General features: G+C 41.4%; 1 protein-coding gene across 1 annotated transcript; it reads right to left on the reverse strand.

The window, feature by feature from the left end:
- Window positions 1-505: 505 nt before the first annotated feature.
- On the reverse strand, window positions 506-13,946 carry LOC134677491 (solute carrier family 25 member 44). The gene is made up of 8 exons (XM_063535973.1): window positions 13,760-13,946; window positions 9,172-9,579; window positions 7,527-7,678; window positions 5,726-5,815; window positions 4,625-4,750; window positions 3,280-3,463; window positions 2,518-2,645; window positions 506-707 (listed from the first exon to the last, which is right to left on the reverse strand). The coding sequence occupies exons 2-8, from the start codon at window positions 9,332-9,334 to the stop codon at window positions 513-515; spliced, it is 1,038 nt and encodes a 345-aa protein (XP_063392043.1). The 5' UTR covers window positions 9,335-9,579; window positions 13,760-13,946; the 3' UTR covers window positions 506-512.
- Window positions 13,947-14,089: the final 143 nt, after the last annotated feature.

Raw genomic sequence — 14,089 nt, forward strand, 5'->3', positions numbered from 1 at the left:
CGCGGTACTGGTCGGCCACCGCCAGCCGCTTGATGGTCTCGTAGCCGAGTATGATGGAAGAGGAGAAGCAGGCCGACTGCAGGAGTCGCGCTGAGAGCCCTTTCGCGTACAGACCCCACAGGCCCTCCTCGGCCCAGAGGTCTCTGAATACTTTTACAGAGGTCAAAAATGACCCTAATGTTTAAGCTCTAGTCAGACTTAGGTTAGTTCGGTTAGTATAATTGACAAATCTAATTATCATTTTAGTATTTACAATATAAATACACATCGGGGTGTCGCATACGCATTGCCGACACTTTTTATAGTGTAACAAAGCGTAAAATGTCATCATTTAAGTAAGTCAATTTTCTATGAAAATATGACATTTATAATGACACTCCCACTATTTGTTCTATTCTAATCAGTGCAAAGTTATTTTAGAATGACTACCTTTTTACATTTTGGTGCCGTGACCAGGATATTTCCTACATATGTCGGGTAAATAAAAAGCGTGTAGTTTGTGTTGTTGTTTATTACCAGCGCACGTGCGCGCGGTACTGGTCGGCCACCGCCAGCCGCTTGATGGTCTCGTAGCCGAGTATGATGGAAGAGGAGAAGCAGGCCGACTGCAGGAGTCGCGCTGAGAGCCCTTTCGCGTACAGACCCCACAGGCCCTCCTCGGCCCAGAGGTCTTTGAATACTTTCCGCATCGTGCCGACGCCTTCTACCTGTAAAATGCATTAATTAGGGTCAAAAAGCTTGACACTATTTTTCAAACCTTATTTCTGAGGATTCAGAGTTCATCGACATAGTACGTCACAGCAACAGGGGCAGTGGGGAGACACTCCTGACTTCGGTCGAACTCGGCTCCGTTCGGCTCAGCATTGCTCCGAGCAATTATTAGGGTTGGCACCACTTGACTTCCTTGTGCGTGCACGACCACAGATAAGATAATCACTTGAACTTTGACAACCCTTAATAGCCGAAAGGGATAGTGCTATATATTAGAAAGAGATAGCATGATTCGACCCTGAATCGCTGTCAAACTTCGGGTTTGTAGAAAGTGTCCTTTCTGTACGGTAGTACTATTATTTCTTCTGTGACAGGGGGAGGGGGCGTTCATACCAAGTGTGTGTCATTTTCTATGAAAAAGTGTGACAAGGAGTGTGAAAAAGAAATGAAAATTTTGTGTGATATTATTAATGGACGACCCCGAAGGTCTATGGTGTGCGGGTGTCATCGTAAAATTCGTGAACCTTGTCGGAATCAACGCTCGGAACCGGTTTTTCCAAAACCCCGAATTAGCACAATATTTTTAATTATTTTATGCTTTTTACGTAGGACTGAATCATGTATTTAGGTAATAACTAACGTATTATTAGATTGTCCCATTAAAAATTAGTCCATAGAACGTAATAATACCGGTATTTTTTGTATGAAGCAAAAACCGGTTCCGAGCCTTGGTCGAAATGCACGACGGTTGATATTGGACTGTAGTCGTATGTCAGTAGACGTCTTAGGCCCACTTGCACCGTCCCACTAACCCGGGGTTAAGCGGTTAAACCGTTAACCCAGTGTCAAATTGTACTGGTAACCATGGTTACTCCAGGTGTAACCGGTTAACCCCGGGTTAGTGGAATGGTGGAAGTGAGACATATCTTTAGTAGCTCAATAGCGACCCATCAACGTTGCAGACTTGGCGTACCTCTAAAATGGCGCGTGTACCCGTGTACCTGTAATCTCGCTCGGACGATGTCGAGTGGGTTGGTGAGGATGGTGGTGGTGAACCCTCCCAGCGTGCCGGCCACGCACTGGATCAGCAGGTGCGACACCCACGTCGAACATATCTTTAGTAGCTCAATAGAGACCCATCAAAACCGTTGCAGATCTTGGTGTAACTCTAAAATGGAGCGTGTACCCGTGTATCTGTAATCTCGCTCGGACGATGTCGAGTGGGTTGGTGAGGATGGTGGTGGTGAACCCTCCCAGCGTGCCGGCCACGCACTGGATCAGCAGGTGCGACACCCACGTGGGGCATATCTTTAGTAGCTCAATAGAGACCCATCAAAACCTTGGTGTAACTCTATAATGGCGCGTGTACCCGTGTACCTGTAATCTCGCTCGCACGATGTCGAGTGGGTTGGTGAGGACATATCTCTAGTAGCTCAATAGAGACCCATCACCATCGTTGCAGTATTGCTGTAATCTAAAATGGCGCGTGTACCCGTGTACCTGTAATCTCGCTCGGACGATGTCTAGTGGGTTGGTGAGGATGGTGGTGGTGAACCCTCCCAGCGTGCCGGTCACGCACTGGATCAGCAGGTGCGACACCCACGTCGGGCATATCTTTAGTAGCTCAATAGAGACCCATCAAAACCTTGGTGTAACTCTATAATGGCGCGTGTACCCGTGTACCTGTAATCTCGCTCGCACGATGTCGAGTGGGTTGGTGAGGACATATCTCTAGTAGCTCAATAGAGACCCATCACCATCGTTGCAGTATTGCTGTAATCTAAAATGGCGCGTGTACCCGTGTACCTGTAATCTCGCTCGGACGATGTCTAGTGGGTTGGTGAGGATGGTGGTGGTGAACCCTCCCAGCGTGCCGGCCACGCACTGGATCAGCAGGTGCGACACCCACGTCGGACATATCTTTAGTAGCTCATCTGTAACAAAGTATAATGTGGGGTTCAATGTCCTAATACTGGTATAAACTAATCTCCAATGAAATTTGAATCTTAGTTTAATGGAACAGGATTGCTTTTGCTTTCAGTTCGCTACGACGCTTAGTGCCACTTGCACGGTCCACCTAACCCAGGGTTAACTGGTTAAACCTGGAGTTACTATGGTTACCAGTACAAATTGACACTGGGTTAACGGGATACCGGGTTAGTGGGATGGTGCAAGTGGGCCTTTAGCGTGTATCTAATCTTTTTTAAATTCCATTAATGCCGTAACGCACTGTTTTGGAATGCAATGCAAAACACTTGCCATACAACAAATATAACGCATGCAAGCGAAGGTACCCGCGGTAGTACTCGAGTAACCCGTGTACTAGGTATGTGTACCTACCTTGATACGCGGTGTATAGCGCCTACCATAGCGCTGAATTCGGTACATAAGCGACAAGCGAGGCGAGGTACCCGCAGTAGTACCCGAGTAACCCGTGTAGGTAGATGTACCAACCTTGATACGCGGTGTACAGCGCCCACCATAGCGCTGAATTCGGCACGTAAGCGGCATGCGAGGCGAGGTACCCGCGGTAGTACCCGAGTAACCCGTGTAGGTAGGTGTACCTACCTTGATACGCGGTGTATAACGCCCACCATAGCGCTGAATTCGGCACGTAAGCGGCAAGCGAGGCGAGGTACCCGCGGTAGTACCCGAGTACCCCGTGTTGCTGGTATACCCGCCGCGCTACCTCTCGGGCCAGCTGTGATTTCGATAATCGTGCATCTAGGTTCAAGCCTAGTGGGTTGATTTTCTGTAAGAATAAAACGTGGACTGTTAGAATTTAATAAAGCTAATATCAGTGGGGCGACACTGATCCTTTTGGACATTCTTGGCTCAGCATTGCTCCGAGCAATTATTAGGGTTGGCACAACTTGACGTCCCTTTGCGTGCACAACCACAGGCAAGATAATGACTGAATGTTGACAACTCTTAATAGCGAAAAGGATAGTGCCATATATTAGAAAGGGACAGCATGATTCGTCCCTGAATCGCTGTCAAACTTCGGTTTTGTAGGAAGTGTCCTGTCTGTACGGTAGTAGGTACTATTATTTATTGTGCTAATATTTAATAATTTAGTTAATTTAATAAAACTTTGAAGGGTGCTTTTTAGGAGTATCTAATTGTGTGAGTTTGGTAGCCTAGTACCCCCCTATTCATAAGTGCTACAAATCTCAATGAGCTAATAATCGTTTGTCTTTATCTGTCATTTTGACTTATGTATTTGTAAGAAAGGGCTAAAACATAACTAAATCAGTCCCGTAAAGTTTTATGAATAAGGGGGATAGTATTAAACATATTAAAAACAGTATAAATATACAGTGGAATCCGCTTATAATGACATCGAAGGGAACTGACAAATACGTCATACTAAGCGGATGTCATATAAAGCATAGTTGTACAACTTCTTATTCACTGTATTACTGTATTTTGGCAAAGGCCCATGAGGCTGCCACTTCTGCAATAAACAAACTTCTTATTTTTGTTCCAAATGAATCTCAAATTCCTTTGTGAGAGATGAGTTTTATTAAATTTGTAACAAATATCAACTTGTCACTAAAATACTTTACACGCCACGAACGCACCAAACGTCCTCGCAGGGAAAGACGTGGTGACGGCCACGAAAACCAGCGAAGGTGTCAGTATAACCAGACATAATTTCATGGAAATAGGATTTTTAGGTCATAGTAAGCGGTTTGTCACTATAAGCGAAGTCATCTTATCCGAATTTGTCACAAAGAGTTTTATGTGAAAACCAAACATCGCACAGTAATTACGTCATAGTAAGCGGTTGGTCAGTATAAGCGGAGTTATAATAAACGGATTAATAAATAAAAATAATATTAATTTAATATGTCTGTGTCTCATGGAAGTTTTGTTATTAAAAGGGGGATAGTCTTTAGTATTAGCTTACAGGGTTTCTACTGCCTCCAGCGCGTCCTTTGATCAGCCCGAGCACCATCAAGTGTTGGCTGAGCACGTCGAATGGCACTATGATGGTCTGCCCTACGAGCGACGCACACCCGCCGCCTATGAACGACTGAAACAACATATGGTTAGTAATTATTAGAGATGCAACGGATAGTTGTTTCGCCGGATACCGGATATTCGATCTGACCATCAGCCGAATATTCGGTATCCGGCCGCCGAATATTGGCCGGCGGAACTATACCTATACATTTCGGTTTTTCAGGTGCGAATTCTGCAGGTTTGACCTGTTTCCTACTAGTAAACGTTCGCGCGGACTCATTTCTAGGTTCGAAATGAGTGCGCGTGCAAGTCAATTGAATTATTAAATTGTTTTAAAATAATAAACAAGTACGATTATGACCGTATCTGTTTCTTAAATCCAATTTGTTTACTCCGAAATCAAGCAATGTTACTATCCGGTAGCCGGTCGGATAGTAGGTCACTATCCGGTATCCGGCCGGATAGTAAAACAATGGCCGGATAGGCCGGATACCAGATAGTAACCGGATATCCGGTGCATCTCTAGTCGTTATTCATTTATGTACATGGTGGCTAAAAATAACTGCATTCCCGTTGCCAGGGAGGTTTAGGGATTATACTGAGCCACTTTTACTATGGGACCAATTCCGAAATCGCGAAATTATTTTTCTACCTAGCGTTATCCCGGCCTTTGCCTGGGTCCGCCTTTCTCTCTGATTAATTAATTGTAAAAAATTTGACGACCGGTCTGGCCTAGTGGGTAGTGACCCTGCCTATGAAGCCGATGGTCCCGGGTTCGAATCCTGGTAAGGGCATTTATTTGTATGAAGATACAGATATTTGTTCCTGAGTCATGGTTGTTTTCTATGTATTTAAGTATTATATATTATATATATCGTTGTCTGAGTACCCGCAACACAAGCCTTCTTGAGCTTACCGTGGGGCTTAGTCAATTCGTGTAAAAAATGTCCTATAATATATTTATTTAAAAAAAAAATCAAACTGGCTAAGTAAACGGGGAGTTTGATATACAGATAAGGTTTAGTAGCTATGTGACCGTACCTACCTTTACTTTCGGACTAACATCATATTTTCCTAATTCATGCCGCACCCCCTCGTACGTGGAGATGTAGAATACTCCAGAAATAATCTGAAACTGAAATAATACATAGTTATTAACACATTCACTGCCGGCGACCCGCTAGGGGGCGTCTCTGTTCGTCATAGTAGGCGCAGTGGGGAGACACTCCTGACTTCGGTCGAACTCGGCTCCGTTCGGCTCAGCATTGCTCCGAGCAATTATTAGGATTGGCGCCACTCGACTTCCTTGTGCGTGCACGACCACAGATAAGATAAACACTTGAATTTTGACAACCCTAAATAGCCGAAAGGAATAGTGGCATATATTAGAAAGGGATAGCATGATTCGACCCTGAATCGCTGTCAAACTTCGGGTTTGTAGGAAGTGTCCTTTCTGTACGGTAGTACTACTATTTCTTCTGTGGTAGGCGCTTTTCGCTACAAAGCGGATAAACCAGCTATCACTGGCTACCGTAAAGATTAACAACATGCGACGTGATTTTCCAGACACAAAAACAGCTGGGTACACGGGTATACGGGTACCCGGGTAGGATTTGTTAGGTAGTGCCTGCCCAGGGCTAAAATGGCCCGGGGCGGCATCGGCGGGTTGCAGGGAGCGCCAAAAACGCAACTGACGCACAGCTTGGTTACGAATCGACTGTATAGCCCAGGCCCAGGACACAGAAGAAATAATAGTACTACCGTACAGAAAGGACACTTCCTACAAAACCGAAGTTTGACAGCGGTTCAGTGTCGAATCATGCTATCCCTTTCTAATATATGCCACTATTCCTTTCGGCTATTTAGGGTTGTTAAAATTCAAGTGATTATCTTATCTGTGGTCGTGCACGCAAAAGGAAGTCAAGTGGTGCCAACCCTAATAATTGCTCGGAGCAATGCTGAGCTGAGCGGAGCCGAGTTTGGCCGAAGTCAGGAGTTTCGCACCCCTGGCTTGGTTACGAATTGACAGGCCCAGGATGCCAATTTTTTAAATTAGTCTGTTCGGAAATAGAATTGTCGTGGAATGTAATCGGCCCAGCCCAATACATTCCACGACTCTTCTCTTTCCGAACTGCGCCTTGTGCCTTCGACTTTCCCTTGCTCGTTCGTTCCACAGATGTATCATCTCACAGACAAAACATCCTCCAGACTGAGCATAGTCGCGCTACCCCCCTCTGCCACGCATACGGTAATTTTACTCCATGTTCGAGTCGTGTTTTTGTGTGACGTCCGTGTCTTTGAACGGACCAATCACGGCACGGAACTTCGCTCACCTCGTCCCGCGCACCCCCGCATTTTTGGCATCATCGGTTGCATGAAATAATTGCTCTAAACTCGGTCTAGAGGAGGATAGGTATCATCTCGACTTGTAATATGTCCAAAGAAAGCGAGTGAAAATTATGGACTACACCTGTAAATGTGTTGACGACCGGTCTGTCCTAGTGGGTACTGACTCTGCCTGCGAAGCCGATGGTCCTGGGTTCGAATCCCAGTAAGGGCATTTATTTGTATGATAACACAGATATTTGTTCCTGAGTCATCGCTGTACTCTTTGTATATAAGTATGTATATCGTCGCCTAGCAGCCATAGTACAAGCTTAGCTTAGTTTGGGGCTAGGTTGATTTGATGTGTAAGATGTTCCCTAATATTTACTTATTTATTTAAATACTTGCAGCGACTGGCGGGAACATGCACAAAACCGTGACGAGTGGCGGAAGAAGGGGGAGGCCTTTGCCCAGCAGTGGGACACAAACTAGGCTATTGAAAAAAAAAATTAAATACTTACACTGGATAGCCAGAAGCCCCGGTAGAGCCCGGAGACGCCCTCGTGCCTGTATATCTTGGAGATGGCGTCGGCGACTCCGCTGTAGGCCTCCTTCTTACGTTGCAGCTGTATTTGCGTTTTCACTAGCGTCAGCGGGTATAGGGCACAGCGTACTGGAAAAGATAAAGTTAGAAATAAAGTTACTCAACATCATCTTCTTAGGCCCACTAACCCGGGGTTAAGCGGTTTAACCTTCAATCCAGTGTCAAATTGTACTGGAACCATGGTAACTCCAGGTTTAACCGGTTAACTTCGGGTTAGTGGTATGGTGCAAGTGAGCTTTAGTGAAGTCGCACTGTGATTTGATTTGTGAAGGGGCAATAATGATAGATCCTGATACTTTTGCGTTCTTCTTACTCAGAATCATTAGCATTTTCAATATTGATGCTATAAAAATGTCTCAAAAATGTATAAGGACATTTTAATTTCAATTACATGACGCATATACAAGTGAAAAAAATGTTCACACTAAAACCTCACCCGAACCAAAGAGAAAATAAATGAAAATATTTTTTTTGTACAGTAAAATACGATAGTTCATCGATATCAACCGTTTATTGTTTCGAACGAGGCTCGTAACGCCACCTACCGATATTTTCACGAGTTAATTTTGCAAGACAAAGAGTGTACGGTCTATGCTTTTCCCTAGTCTCTGCCCGAACGGCCATTTTAGGGCATCTTTTTTTAAAGGTAGGCTGGAGAATGATGACGATTATGAGTAGTATGAGTCCAAGAAAGTACAATAGTACATTGTGCAACATGGGGCGTAAGTTGAATATTGCAAACGAGAGTAAGTTAAATCGCGACGGCTTGCCGGAGCGATTTATAGACTCGAGTTTGCAATATTATTACGCCCCGAGTTACACACAATGTTTTTCATCACACTTGCGATACAAAAATTAAGTATAAAGACAAAAAACTGTTAATTATGGCACTAGAAACTCCATTAACTCCTTAGGGAGAACGCTTTTTCTATAACTCCCGCTAAACCTCCGTGCAAAACCACAATTACCTACTGAGCGAGTGTGATGAAAATATATAAAATCGCTCATATACAGGGTGATTCATGAGACGTGAGCAGGACTAAGCCTACACACTTAGTAACTGATAATTGATCGATCACCGTAATATTTAGGTGAAACAACCATACTTTTTCCTATTTTTTAACTTTTTGGTGAGGGCAAATTTAATTCTCTACAATCTTGGTCACCCTACAAAACCTAATTAATAAACATAAAACCTCTTTTACCGTAATGACAGCATTTTGATTATGAACTGTCAAACTTGGTGAGATACGAGTTTTCAAAAGTAACCAGACCGTGATGACAGTGATGACTTTTTTGTTCAATTTGACACAGAATATCGGTAGTTTGGTATTCTAATTTTAGGGTGACCATGCATGTCGTAAATAAATTAATAACTTTTTTTAACACGACTACAAAATTAACGTTAAACTCACTAATACTGATACGAAGCAGTTGCTTATAATTTACGAAATGCGCAGTGTTAGTCCTGCTCACGTCTCCTGAATCACCCTGTATATAAAATCATATACAAAATATATAAAATCATTTGCAAAATAAATAAAAGTTTGATTATAAATTACCTGTAAAACTGCTTAGCGTGTACAGTGGGAAAAACTTCCCTTTATCCATCATGCTCCATTCTATCGTAGTAATAAGATGCGGCGGAGGATTCTCCACTATCGTCGCCGCCATCTTCTCTTCTGTTCTATGCTCTACCTCCCTATTCCATATACCTAGTAGCATCTACTACAATAACAATAACAACTATATATTCAACCTCTAGTATATACAATCTTTGGTAACTTATTTTAAATTGATCTATTATAAATAAAAAAAATGGAATAAAATTGAAAGTTTTGTAAACGTAATAGTAAAATAAATAATCAACAATGAGAGTAGAGATCTCGTTACGTCCGATGGTTTATCTTAAGATATATGCTCCGAAGGCTCCTCCATGCTGCTACAGTGCTTTTAGCACTGCACTGAGACTGTAACAAAAAAAAGCTCAGATTAGAATAAAATTAGGGAGAGCTTATAAGTACCTATGACTTAACCCTTTGAACGCTTTATGTCATAAACACTCAAACGCCAAGATCTCGGGCGCAACGCAAGCGAGCTAATATAAACCCTACGCTTAAGTGTGAAGGTTACTTTGACAGCGTACGCCATAACACCTAATTGTGCTCCTTGGCGCTGTGGGCACGACTAGTGACAACATCTTTAGGTGTTCTTGGCGTTGAAAAGGTTAAAAACCAGTGGGTTTGCGAGCTGTAAGCAGACCTCGCGATCCCCATGGCTCTGCATTTAGAAAAAAAAAACAAAAAAAATATCCACAAAAAGAACGATATAATTATCGAAACTTGTTTAGCAATTTCACGAGAATCGGTTGTAGAGGAGAACACCCGGTTCTGCCATAGGCCTCCTCTCATGCGCGGGACGGTATGGGCTATAGTCCCCATGCTGGCCTAATGCGAGTTGGGGACTTCACATACACCTTTTGAATATCTACGCGATGTTTTCCTTCACCGAAAATCATGTGGTAAATAGTTTATCAAATGATAATCTGTGAAAAACCTTCTACAAAACGATTACAAAACAATCATTTACTTCTTATAAATTGTATTATATAGGCATTAATAAAATGTACCCAAATCTACTATCAAATATTAGCCGCAGGAAAGTCACTTTGTCTTCCGGGTCGTATTTATTTGTTACGTCAACGCGATGTGGCGATATGCTTCACTTGGCCGTAATATCGAACGTACCCGTAGGGTCAACGCTCTAGTCCAACCTTCGTTTTTTTGCATGCATAGTTTCTTTTTAGGGTTACGTACCCAAAGGGTAAAACGGGACCCTGTTACTAAGACTTCGCTGTCCGTCCGTCCGTCCTTCCGTCTGTCACCAGGCTGTATCTCACGAACCGTGATAGCTAGACAGTTGAAATTTTCACAGATGATGTATTTCTGTTGCCGCTATAACAACAAATACTAAAAACAGAATAAAATAAAGATTTAAATGGGGCTCTCATACAACAAACGCGATTTTTGACCAAAGTTAAGCAACGTCGGGCGTGGTCAGTACTTTTGGATGGGTGACCGTTTTTTTTATTTTGCTTTTTTTCCAGTTTTTTGCATTATGGTACGGAACCCTTCGTGCGCGAGTCCGACTCGCACTTGCCCGGTTTTTTTGTTTCTATATACCAGTTGGTGTTTTTATTAGATTAGAAAGCGCTCCGTAGGCGCAAAGTTCTAAGTCAGGCGCTTCCTAATGCAGTCAAATTGGGAAGTATACAAAATTATTAATAAGGAGGTGGTATTGGTAGTGGAGTATGTACCAGAAGACCGGTTACACGCTGAGGGTGTTCCAGCTTCGACCGCGCCACTACGTGCACTTCAACTCTTATGTGGTGCGCGTGCCGCGACCGCTGCAGGGGACCATCGAGTGCGCCGACTTCTGGCCGACGGGTGTCGTGTTGCGAAAGTACCATGATGCTTCGCGATTGCTGCGCCATTTAGGGTCCTAGCTAAATTGGTTGCTCATTACGTACGCTATAGAATTTCCAATTTAACAAGAACCCCAAATGGTATAACTATTCCGTGTGGTGATTGTACAATGACCCCGTGGCCTTGTAAACTTGCTACTCGTAAAATGGCGTCACAATATAAACATCGGTACTTTAAGACCAACGATCTCAAGTCATTGTCTGCCGGTTTAGACACTTCAGACGGTCACTGACCTCTGATAACTGTCAATTTATTTCTTTTCTGAACTATCGACAAGACATACATTATTATTATTACTGATTTGTAATATTATCAGTACCAGGAAAGGATAACTTGGTGAGCGTTATTGATTATCTTATCTGAACTAGGTACTTGGATATAACTGGTATTTATACTGTCAGACTAAAATTACGAGAGGATGGTAGAGTTTCGTTTTGGATAGTCAGCTCGAGAATAGCTTAGATGGCATGGCCTGATCTATGAAGGGCCAAAGAGAATTTAGTATAGAGGCATATTGTCAAAGTAAAATTTCGTAGTCATAGTAAATTTACTGCCATCATTCGACACAGGATTAAAACTTTTAGAGCGCTATTTGACTTTCATTGATATGTGTTGATTGTTAAATATCAAACGGTGTCGCCATCTACACGAGTACAGGCCAAAGGTATGGCGACATCTATTCAAGCATAAACTTTTCTTGATGTCTTATGTGGGATTGAACCCATAACCACCGGATCACTAGCCCAGTCAGTACCGTCTTCACCATAAGGGCACACAGGACCCATGCCAGGCCCCCATCCTCACGGGCCCTGAGATCAGACAGTAACAGTATATTTGATTACCCATAATAAATAGGTCATAGTAGAAAAATGTTAGTTCATTTTTGCTTTCTTTACTTACCAAAAGGGCCCCAAATTATTATGTGCCCAAAGGCCCCAGCATAGTTTAAGACGGCCCTGAGCCCAGTGCTCTGTCATCTGAGCTACTAAGACCTTACCTAATACAGCAAATATCTCCACCATATACACCGTGTTTTTATTGAATTCCGTTAAATTCGGGGTATGGCTAAGTACGTTTAAGAGAACTAAATGGCTTAGATAATTTAAAAAAATATTTTTTTTTTGTTCTTTTTTGAAAAAAATTTAAGTTTTAAAAGTAATTAAATGTAGCATATAGCGTTGTTGTAACACGGGCATTACAGTTAACTCAACCAAACAATTGAAATCTGTGACTTATCAATGTCATTTCGAACATCGATCGACCGAGATTTTCCTCAGTTTAGTAGCAAATGTATGAACTCATTCTAAACACTAATCAATATGTAAACCGGCCCTAAGACAAGTGTACACGCTTGTAGAGGCCTTATAGGAAAAAAATAATATATTGATTATCTCCGAAATGGAGTTAATTAGAATATCGGTGTCTTTGAGAAAGTTACTTGATTTAGGCTCAGGAATGCACCCTTGAAATTAACGGAAAACAAAAAAAACACGGTGTATAAGCCTTAGGGAGGTAATTAAGGCACTTTAGTAAGTAACTTTTATAAAGTAACATATGTTTATCTGTGCCTGATAAATTTCTATTTAAAGACCTAAGTATTCTAAAGAGACTTAAGTCGTTGTTTACCAGCATTGTTAGGTGAGCTTCATGTAAATAAATTGGCACTGAAAGTGTTTATTATTTCAGTAAATGCACCATGCTTGTTTACAATGTTTACTTTCAAGTTGTTTTTTTTGTATTAACATTTTGTACTTGTGATTGAGTTTTTTGTATTACCTATTAGCATTAAGCCTAAGTAACTTTCAAAGCATGCAAATAAATACAGCATTTTCTTTAATAGTATAACAAGATTTTAATGTTTAGAGTAATTTTTAGAATTTTGGACCCAAACAAATGGAGCCTTAGTACTAAAACTAACATGGTCACTATATTCCCACATTAATTTACAGACATAGCATATATTGCATGTAGTTTAGTTTTATTATTGTTTAGTTTGTATTTTTATGTCCCAAAAAAGTCTTATATTTATATTTAAGATGTTGCTAAGAGAACACATTCGTAGAGACTTCAATTACATGTATTGATTGCTAATCTGATGAGATTGGCAATGTAAATTAGAAGTAGCATGTAAACAGCAATAACAAGATTTATGTGCAACAATACAAGGCGCTTGACTAAAGCATGATAAAATCAATATGAACTGAGTGTCATTGTCATGTTAGCATGTTTTACATATGTTCAAATATCAAATAATATCTGTAGCATTAGTAAAAATAACCTTGCAGACAGCAAATATAAGTGACAAGGCAAACCCCTACAGATTCATTACTTAATTTTTTCACTTTTCAATAATAATTATATCAATTATGTGCATCTACTGAGGTCGCTAGCATTGAATATTATTAGATAAGCCGCCTAAATGTGTACAAAGTACGAGTCAATAACGTAATTCATCATTCATATTGGCTAATGAGATTTTAATACAGCCTCGTCTCATGACAATTATACAAATTCTGGTAGTCTGTAAAAGGTGAAAAGAATAATTTATATTTCCCAATACGTAAAACAGTCATGTAACTATTATAACCGTGAAGGTTAAGGACAATATGCTAATTATACATGGTTTTTGTCGAACATGAACTTGTAAGACCATACACTTACTTACCAGCTAAAATACTGTCTTTCCATTGATGCTACAAATAAAATAACATTGTCACGATCACGTCTGACACTGAATACGTGTTTGAAAAACGTTTTATGTAATAATTTACTCAATTTAGATAATTACACCATGGAAAAATAGACCTTCGTAGCTGTCAGCTGATTGGTCGCCCTTCATCTTTGTTCACAGATAAGAAAAATTTAGATACGTCTAATCTGTGTTTACTATGCCATTGTCAACATTTATAACGATGGCTTGAATATACCTACTCTGTTTTTTTTTAATATGTCAGATTTTTCTTCATACTGGCAATACTCACAGGAAGTTTGTCAA

Source organism: Cydia fagiglandana, chromosome 26, assembly GCF_963556715.1.
Source record: "Cydia fagiglandana chromosome 26, ilCydFagi1.1, whole genome shotgun sequence".
Lineage (NCBI taxonomy): Eukaryota > Metazoa > Arthropoda > Insecta > Lepidoptera > Tortricidae > Cydia > Cydia fagiglandana.

What these genes read in the sequence shown, in the direction of transcription:
- LOC134677491 (XM_063535973.1), bottom strand. Translation starts at nt 9,334, where the DNA reads ATGCTACTAGGTATATGGAATAGGGAGGTAGAGCATAGAACAGAAGAG. An exon ending in ATGTTAGTCCGAAAGTAAAG is followed by an intron (nt 4,751 to 5,725) that starts GTAGGTACGGTC and finishes ATGTTGTTTCAG; the next exon opens with TCGTTCATAGGCGGCGGGTG. An exon ending in CTGGAGGCAGTAGAAACCCT is followed by an intron (nt 3,464 to 4,624) that starts GTAAGCTAATAC and finishes TTATTCTTACAG; the next exon opens with AAAATCAACCCACTAGGCTT.